At 37.1% G+C, this 9,870-nt stretch overlaps 1 protein-coding gene across 1 annotated transcript; it reads right to left on the bottom strand.

Moving 5' to 3' along the window:
* Positions 1-1,434: 1,434 nt before the first annotated feature.
* On the bottom strand, positions 1,435-9,555 carry LOC115710319 (eukaryotic translation initiation factor 4G). Its single transcript, XM_030638691.2, has 10 exons — positions 9,354-9,555; positions 8,927-9,121; positions 8,593-8,720; positions 8,335-8,481; positions 7,985-8,058; positions 7,809-7,865; positions 5,956-7,320; positions 2,757-5,788; positions 2,122-2,316; positions 1,435-1,999 (listed from the first exon to the last, which is right to left on the bottom strand). Exons 2-10 carry the CDS (start codon positions 9,073-9,075, stop codon positions 1,663-1,665), a joined length of 5,484 nt encoding a protein of 1,827 aa, XP_030494551.1. The 5' UTR covers positions 9,076-9,121; positions 9,354-9,555; the 3' UTR covers positions 1,435-1,662.
* Positions 9,556-9,870: the final 315 nt, after the last annotated feature.

Raw genomic sequence — 9,870 nt, 5'->3', positions numbered from 1 at the left:
TTTATAATATTTAAATAATTAGTATTATGTGGACCACTAAAAAATTACAGTACATGTGGACAGTCCACCGTAGCACTTAACTAAGGCTTTTGAACGGCAGTGTAAAGAGCAAAAAGAAATGTGAGTTTGGTAGGTCTTGCCGTCGAAAAAATCAATTTATGTGGTTAAGTGTTAAAAAATAAAGTTCGGGTGATTTTGCAGCCAAAATCCCTATAATTAATTGGGTAATTGGCAGCGAAACCTACTTATGTGTAATTTTTATATACTTAACTCCTGATCTTTTGTTTTAGTGATAATACCTACTTAATTTACTTTTTTGGTAAATTTGAGACGCCAGTTAAATTTCACCGTTAAATGCCAATTATGATTGCCATTGTGTATACCTATTTACATGTGAACTAAAACCTCAAAGCCAATAAAAACATGCCACGTATACACATGTATACACAGTAATAATCTATTTAGTATTTATCGGTAAAGTTTAACCGGTGCCTTAAACTTGCAAACACAAGTTAAATTAAGTGGGAATTGCCACGAAAAAAAAAAAGGATTATTTTAAAAATACCCAAAAATTTATGTTTTTACGGAATTTTAAATTTTTTAACATTTTTACAGACTTTTTTTTCTTAAAGATTTACATATTCTAAAAAAAAATATTATTTACACGTTAGTTTCACGTTGCAAAAATATAGTATAACATTACGACAATATGAAAACAAAATTAAAACGAACATAAATGTAAATAAAAAAATTCATAAAAATATATAAAAAAAAATGTATTATATAAATTTCTAAAAAAAAATCAGATACAAAAATTAAAACTTCAAAGAATTTCGTCACGAATTACTCTATTAAACATATTTAATTTGTTTACTTTGATCAACTTATAATTTTATTTGTACTAGTTGCTTCTTACTACTTTTTTTTTTTTGATAAATTGCTTCTTACTACTTATTAAGCGGGGCATTAATAATTTTTATAATAATTATTATATTATTACCATATTAAATTATAGGACATTTCGCAATAATCCAAATTTGGCTACAAGTCAAAGACAAATTGTTTTGACAGTCAGGATCAATCCAAACCAAAGCATGAGTTATTTGATTTAATTTGGAACAATGCTATTTTTTTTATTTTTGTTTTGCTCAAATGAACAATGCTAATTAATATTCTTTATCTTTATTAATTATAAATACTAAGAGAAACTTGAAAGTAAATTACATTCAGAGACAACCAACCAACCAAATACTAGAAGTCACTAGAAATGTCAAAGGAAATAAGTCTGTTGCTGATCCCAACTTCCAAGCAATATATTACAATTTTACTAGTTTCTCTTGTTCATGTTCTTTATTCAACATAGTAAACAAAACTTGGTTAAGATATCACCCACCAAAAAAGAAAGAAAAAAAAAAGACTTCACAATAGAGAAGCTTAAATAAATTTAGATGCTTAATTGAACCTTTTCATAAAATTTTCAGTAAAGATTTAGCAATAAATAATATTTTAAAACCATGGAGAAGGAAAACCCCATTATATAAATTCCCTCTCTCCCGCGCCAACCAACAAAAATATTAATGCAGATTAATAAAGTACTCTAACAGCTCTAGCATTTGAATTTTTCTACCAAGATTACAATGAGCATCATCATCATCATCATTGCTATCCCAAAATGATTTTCTCTAGAATTCTTGACTTTAGGGGTTCCGGCGGCCGGAAGGATTCCAAACTCACTTTAGAGCTCTCAACAATCTCCTTGTAAACACTGTCTCCTTTCTCAGATCTAATAATCTCCAAGGTGTTTCCAAGAACATCGCCTGCAAGCCCTGCATGTACAAGGCTGCCAGGCTCCTCACCACCGTCATGTATTAACTTGCCAATCTCCGCCAAAGAAGCCACATTCTCCATGATGACTTTCGCAAAGATTCGGCCAAGATACTCTGGTGCTTTTGGTGCATCGGTTACGGTGTCCTCAAAATTAGACAGAACCGATTCAAACCTGCCCAGAAGAAACGTTAGTGACAAAAAGGGTTCAAGTTTCTATTAATACATTCCAAAAATATTTATATTTATATATATATATATATATATATATATATATACAAGAAAACTAGCACATACCCTTTAAATAGCTGTGACTGACTTAACGTATCACCGTGAGACTTTCTAAGATTAACAAGAAGTTTCGCCAAAAGATCTCTTTGCAAGTCCTTCTCCTCGAAAGAGTCTATGACCCATAAAGATACCATTGTGGCGTGGAAGCTTGGGGAGTTTAACTCATTAATGCATTGAGCAACTTCTTTCTCATCGCTAGCACTGTAGGAACCAAGAATCTTGTCAAAATATTAACTGAGAAAATAAATATGACCCAAGTAGAGTTAACTATTAATAAAATGCTGCTTTAGGTGTACCATACAAAAAGATCGAGAACACTCAAATTGGGCAATAGCATTAGTTTCAGTACCACACCAGTTAATATAGGCTTATCAATTTGCATGTTTTCAAAACTAGTTTTCATTATTATCAAACAGCTGGCAGAGGCCATTCTACCTAATGATAGTCACAATGAGCTAGTACCCAAAAAAGAAGTTACAAGAGTACACAAAAAATGATCTGTTAGCACATTCAATTAGCTGATGATTATGTTATCAAAAAAAAAAATAGCTGATGATTGTACTGAAACGCAGAAAATGATAATAATAATAATAAATAAATAAAAAATAAAAAAAAAAAGCACGCACAGCAGATAGGCAAACCTGTAAAATTCTTTAATAGCTGTCCTTGACTTCTCGCGCAGATGTTCTTCAGGCAATGTCTTCTCTGCGGGATTACTCTGGGCGGGAGTTGTTGCCTGCCCACGTGTAGGTGGTGAATTTGGAATAGACCTGTCAAAAGCATCTGTATTTCTGATATCTCTACCACTATAATTAATATTTCGCTCTTGCGCGCTTGACTGATCATAAGCAGATTGTCCTGAAAACCTATCAGGCATAAATCTTGGGATGTGGTCACTAATAGGACCGTAACCCCGGTCTGAGACAGAACCATAACCATTTATACCAGCTGCCACTCTTCTAGAGTCCCCACTGTTGGGTGCAACATCAGCCATTGATGCAGATGACAAAGGTGTTCCTCTAATAGACATTCCTCTAGCTAGACCACCTTGAGGGCCCAAGGTAATAGCTTCATCACTAATAGTTCTCTGAGTCAAGGGAACTGACAGGGCCCTGGCCTCAAAAGACGGTCTCTCATCAGCTCGAACATCCTGACTATTGCCGAAACCACGAACCGGGCCTGGCATTGCGCGGAAGCTACCTAACTGAGAACTTGGAGAAGACAGCATAGATGGCCCTCTTGAACCATAGTCCATAGAAGGCCCCCTTCTTGGTGTATTAATGCTTGGACCACGGCTGAGCCTACTCGTTTGTGCATGTCGTTCTTGAGCAGCATCTCTGTGCACTTCCTCAATCTTCTTTGGCCCTTCAACTTTCCTCCTCTGCTGCCATTTATTCTTTCTAAGATCAATTGCATCCTTCAGCATGAATCTAACCCTAGATGATAGTTTCATATTATTTGATAAAGTTTTCATCCAATCAAAATATGCATCCATATGCTCCTTGGCTTTTGGATGGTCAATGATCTCCCCAATTGTGCTCATCAGCTTACATAAAGCTTCAAGATCTTCTTCATCAGGAGTCTCTTGTTGTCCCAACAGTTTTTTAATGCACTCATGCATTATTCTTTCAGTCAACATTTTCTTCTTGTACAGCTCCCCAATCAACCTGATATTACCTAACATCCGTCTCCTTGCCTTGATCCTCTTCTCTTCTCTTTCCTCGTCAGATATTTTTTCCTCGCCCTCCTCATCAGCTTTGTTGGCTTCCTCTTGCTCTCTTTCTCCCCTCTCAAATTCCTCCTGGCACTTATTCAGAAGTAATCTCTTAAAAGTAATCTTCTCATCATCTTCACTAAAATCAGGCAACTCTCCAGAAAGGTGAGCACAAAAGTTGGCATACATCTCACAGAAAGTAGGCTCCATAAGAGCTTTGTCAAAGATCTGTGCAATAACACCGCGAAGTGTGCCAGCATTATCAATATTAACAGCTTTTACTTGCTCAAACAGTTTTTCAAAATTCTGGGGAGTTAGCTTGTTCAATATACCCTTCAACTGCCTTTGCTTGGCCTGTTCTTCATCTGTAACCTTGCCCACTTCATACTTCTTCTCAGTTTTATGCATTGTCACTAACTGAGTTTGTGGAGAAGGAATTAAACCCCTCTGATGGAAATTGGTGGATCGCTGCCACCGTTCAGAATCAGGACTGTTTCTTTGCATTGCCCCCTGAGGCCCTAATGACTGCATAGGACCAGAAAGGATCCCTCCAATTGGTGCAAACTGAACAGGTGCCTGTCCACCTCTTGGATTCCTCAAAACACCAAAATTCGCTACCTGACCTGTTACTGGACGAAAACCAGCATTATGAACAAAACCCATGTCCAAGCGCAAATCACGTCCAGCCCCATAAGGACTTGGCACTTTATTCCATCGGTCATCCTCCATAATTCCACTGCCACGGCGTTCCAGTCGAGGTGCACCAGGCCTATCAACAATTCTTCCTGGACTAGAATGCGAATTGCGCTCAAGATGAGATGCGACATTACTCAGTAGCAAATCTGATATATCAGCTGCAATTTTAAAATCCTTTGGAACATCAGTAAACTGGTCAGCATATTTTAAGAGAAAATCTCTGGAATACTTTTTTACTGTATTCTTGTTTTCATCTTTGTCAGGCTGTGCATGTTCGCCATTATCCACAGTTTCCAGCTTTGGTTTGGAAATATCAGCAGCATCTTCCCAGTCATCAGGCTCAGATTTAGCCCCTGCATCTTTTTCAACAAGAGCAACATTTTCAGCAGGTTCATCAACAGTAACCTGGTTAAAATTTGTGCTGCTAGAAGTGCCTTCAGAATCCACAACACTTTCCTTCTTTTCTTCAGGGCCCTTGTACGCATTATAAAGATCAGATGTTGTCCCAGCAGCATCTGCCTTCTGAAGTAACTCTTTCCGTTTCTTCTTCCCTCTTGCAATAGTACTCTTTGTCCTACTCAATTCTGAAGTGGACCTATCCTTAGAAGCTCCTAAAACTGAAACCTCAGCACCAACAAGGTTTTCCACACTTCCCGCACAAACACTCTCCATACTTCCACCTTCAGGTTTTGCAGACTCAATAGCCTGAGCTTGGGACTGCTCCACTCCAGAATTTTGTAAAGAAACTTCATTACTGATGCTATCACCTCTACTAGAAGTGGTATCAACACTAGCTGAAATCTCAGCAGAACTTTCGACAACTTCAACACTAATACCCCCTGATCTATCCATCAAAACTCCAGAACTTTCTAATGGTGATATATCAATGCTTTTACAAGTTTCTTCTGGGTCCAATTCCTGCCTAACTTGTTTAGCTGACTCCACAGGCAAAGTTGTTTCTGCTTTTTCTTCCTCAATTATAACAGAACCTGATTTATCAACAGCAGTCTCCGTACCAGAAATTTCAGCTGAAATACTTGAACTGCTTTCTATAATCTCGGCCTTTGTTACAGAAGGATCAGTAGTGTCAACCCTAGGAGTTGATAGTGATTCCTCAGTTGCTTCTGAAACATCGTTATTATTCACCAGAGAAGTAAGAGTTTGATTAGACTCGATAATTTCTGATGCACCACTTTCCAATGATAGATTGCGTTCTGAAGTCTGAGAAGGCAAGCTTGACACAGAAAGAGATTGCCCACCAACCTATTATTTAAGAGTAAATCCATGCCAAGAAAATACAACAGACCCCAGTTTAGAATTATAAAACAAATATATACATAATTCTTGTGAGTGGAAAATAGAAGCGAAAGAGATACATATAGAGAAGGAAAGTGGATCATATAAATAAAACAAATATCTGACAACTATACCTGGCCCTGAGAAAATCCTTCTCTCAATTCTTTCTTCTGCTCATCTTTAATTGAATTCGACCTGCTAAGAGTTTCTTTGCTGCTGGAGTCAGCCCTTTCTACAGCAGTAGTATCATGATTAACTGATGCAGCATCGTCATCCTTGCATTCAACAGTGACAGCAGCAGGCATAGCAGTAGATGAATCAGTCACCACTGCCACTTTTGATACAATAACGTCACTGCCAGATTTTGGTTGATGTAAAGACCTATCTGTAGAAATCTCAGAATTTCTAGGAGACTGAGAAATGCTCACTTCAGCTGACACCCTTAAAGGTTTGGGCATTTCAGATTTCTCAACTATGGTTGAATTACTTGATACTGTCTCTACCAGTACCTTCTCTCCAAAAGATCCAGCACTGGGTTTAACTGTCACATGTGTCGTTCCTGGTGGCACGGACGAGATTAAACTGTGTGCATCACGTGTATGTTCTAGGTTTGATGGTTCCGAAATTCCATGCATATGGGTACCAGATTTATTAACAGGCAGTGCTGATGGAGTCATAATCGTTACACTCTGGGGAGCCTGGCTTCCTGGATAGTTAAATCTTGGTGCCTGAGAACTAGGTGGGATTTGGCCACTAGTTGGAAAATAATTATAGGAAGATGAGTAATAATTGATGGTATGATTATGGGAGCCTGGAAAAGGTTGAACTGGCTGAGATTGAGGTGGAACATTAGGATGAGACCTCAGACCAGATGATCCACCATCTAAATAACCATCCGAACGTTTGTCAAACCTAACCTCTTCATGTGTCTTTGGGTTAGTAATCTTAACAGTAGTTTTACGAGGAGCACTATATTTCCCCCCAGACTGAGGAGAGTATTGTGGAGCAATGATGCCCATGTTGCTCAACTGTTGTTGCATCGGAGCCATTTGAGATGTGAAACTCATGTTCTGTGCTTGATGCATCATTCCCTGATGTTGCATTGGGTGTCCTTGTAGACCAGGTACAAACATAGGTGGTGCCTGCACTGGAGGAGCACTTCCCATTTGTAATGGCAAAGGCAATGGCATTTGAAGAGGATTGGATGGCACAACCTGAGATTGAATCTGTTGGTTGGGTCCACCAAATTGCATGGAAACGTGGGGTGGATGGAATGGAGTTGGCATAGAAATGCCAGTCATTGAATGACCAGACGGCTTGTGCGTTTGACTTGCAGGAGGTGCTGGAGAGACTTGCACATCCTTTTTAACCTTGGGCAATGGATGCGCCTCATACGTATTGAGTTGATCAACAGAAACATGATCCTTCCTAGGTAATGGCTGCTTAGGAACATTTGGAGTAGGCAATGAAGGCCCAGCTTTACCAGAATTATGACGTACCTGCAAAAATATATATCTATTATAACTACTTAGCAAATAAGTAGAAAATAACAAAGCAATATCATCGGCAAAAACTCTACTACAATGTGATCCGTGTAAATATCTGACTTCTGTGTGTGTGTGTGTGGGAGAGAGAGAGAGAGAGAGAGAGAGAGAGAGAGAGAGAGAGAGAATTTTGGCAAAATGATTATTTTAGTGACTTGGAGTGGGGAGAACGCCTAGGAGGGTCCTAGGGGGAGTGTGTTGCCAACCTTAATCATTCTTTTCTTTTAATTTGGGGTTAAGAAAAGAGAATAAACCAAAAGAACTTTGGTCAAAAAATTCAAGAGACACTACAATGGAAGACAAATTTGAAGGTAAAAAAAAACCAACTTAATCTTTACGCAATTTAAATATTGTTCCACGTGGTGTGTGCAACTGTGCACCGAACTGAAAAAGCTTCCTTACTTTAAATAAAGACTATATGAATGAAAAGAGAGCAAGCGAACCTGGTCACGTTTCTGCTCATCCAAATTTGGCGGAGCAGAGCTTGTACGAGCAGGAACCTACAAAAAAACAAAGCAGCGACAAAACCCTCATGTTCTTTAATCTACAATAATAACAAAATTTGTATAGTGCAGAACTTAAATCTTACAAACTACTGGTACAAAGATTTTAGCAATACCTGCATTACATTCACCAAACCAGGGCTTAACGAACCAAATTGAAACACTACAGCCTTTGATCCATCATCTGGAGCTGCACCATTAGAAAACAAATCAATAAAAACTATTCTTTTTTTATTTATTACAAAACAAATTAATAAAAACTATTCATTTGCATTCATCAAATTCTATGCATTTTTAAGAATATCTCTATCCATAAGCTTATTCAATAAGCCAGAAACTAAATGAATACCCTCACACACTACACCACCATTAAAACACAATAATTACCTTACCCAAACCAGTGTCATGACAAGAAAAAGAGTCAAAAACAACCATCATATATTGATTCATCAACCTTCAAACTCACCTTTTGTCGGGGTAGTGGTGGCTGAACTCTCACTGCTCATGGTGCCATGTTGTGAAGTCGGTACCTTCTGACCTCGAAAGTTTCTTTGAGATGCCAAAGTTTCAGCTTGCTTAGCAGCTGATAAGTTAACCGGTGCATCAGGTGCTCCTAAAACAATAATCGATCCTTTCGATTAAAAATATATACACATATATCTAGAAAAACAAGAGAGCCAGAGGACATATATATACATACACGCACACACATATATATACATACCGTGTAATGGGGGCTGTAGATGGGCACCATTTTGCACTCCACGAAGTGTTGCAACATTACTATCAGAAGGATTTACATTCGGCACATTTGCCCTAAGTTGCGGCCCTTGTGCATTGTGATACTTCTTACTGAAAAGAATTCAAATTTATACCAGAATCCGAATAAGCAACCATCACTCATAATAATAATAATAATAATAATAATAGTAAAAAACGAAAAAACATTGTTGAAAGAAATCCAATTTCCAAAAACAACAAAAGACAAAAAAAAAAAAACAATCAGAATCAGCAAAACCCTAAGAATTGAAGAAAGAAAAAAAAAACGGAACTTTTACCCGCGATTTATTGACGGTGAAGGGGCGGGCCCGCCGCTTCCCCTACCGTAAGCGCCTGAGTGTCCACGCAGGTGAGTGGAGCTCTGGGGTCGCCCGGGTTTCCGATTATAGTTCTCGCTCTTATCGGGCTTTGTTTGATTGAAGGACATATATCCCAATCCTTGATTTCTCAATTCTTTTTCCTTCAGATTTTCTCTGCAACCAAACACACGAGACAGATCCACAATTTCACAAATCAAAATCAACACTTTAAGAATCAAAACAAAAACAAAACCATCATCATCATCAACAACAACAACAACAACAACAATAAACTCGTATTCATTATCTCAAAACAAAATACTCATTAGGGTTCTTTCATTCGTTCGATTAAAGAGAACTACAGAAAGAACAAAATAAAAAGAGAGAGTGTAGGTCAAAAAAAAACCTGGTGAAGTGAGAGTAAACAGAAAGAAAGAAAGAACGATAGAAAAATTAGGGTTTTATTATGCAAAGCTGAAAAATGCAGGAGAGAGAAGGAAAATTATGATTTTTGGAGAGAGAAAGAGGAGAGAGAGTGAAAGAGAAGGGTACTTTGTTGTGGTAACAAACTGAACAGTAAGATGGTCAAAACTAACTATAGGTTTTCAAGGAGATCAGAAATCGAATAGGTCTTTTATGCAAGAGATTTTTTTTTCAAATATATATAATGTTAATAATAACTTATTAGGATTAGAATTAATAAAAAAAAACCCTTTTTAAATATGATAAAAGATAAGTTTTATTTATTGCAGGCAATAATAATAATAGAGTGACTGTTATATTTAATTTCAAATTATTTGTTTAATTAGGATTGTTATGTTAGACTTTTTCATTTGGAAAAAAAGATAAATATATTTAGTATTTTTCATAAAAGTATTAGAAATAAATAAATATATATAAAAAAATACTTATATATGACATAA

Source organism: Cannabis sativa, chromosome X (genome assembly GCF_029168945.1).
Source record: "Cannabis sativa cultivar Pink pepper isolate KNU-18-1 chromosome X, ASM2916894v1, whole genome shotgun sequence".
Lineage (NCBI taxonomy): Eukaryota > Viridiplantae > Streptophyta > Magnoliopsida > Rosales > Cannabaceae > Cannabis > Cannabis sativa.
Note: the sequence above shows the minus strand (reverse complement) of the source record. Positions and strands in the feature narration are given on the sequence as shown.

Excerpts from the sequence above, each read along its gene's own strand:
- LOC115710319 (XM_030638691.2), bottom strand. The coding sequence starts at position 9,075 with ATGTCCTTCAATCAAACAAAGCCCGATAAGAGCGAGAACTATAATCGG. Across the intron at positions 8,482-8,592 it reads TCTACAGCCCCCATTACACG|GAGCACCTGATGCACCGGTT; the intron begins GTATGTATATAT and ends TTATTGTTTTAG. Across the intron at positions 7,866-7,984 it reads GTTTGGTGAATGTAATGCAG|GTTCCTGCTCGTACAAGCTC; the intron begins GTATTGCTAAAA and ends GTTTTTTTGTAG.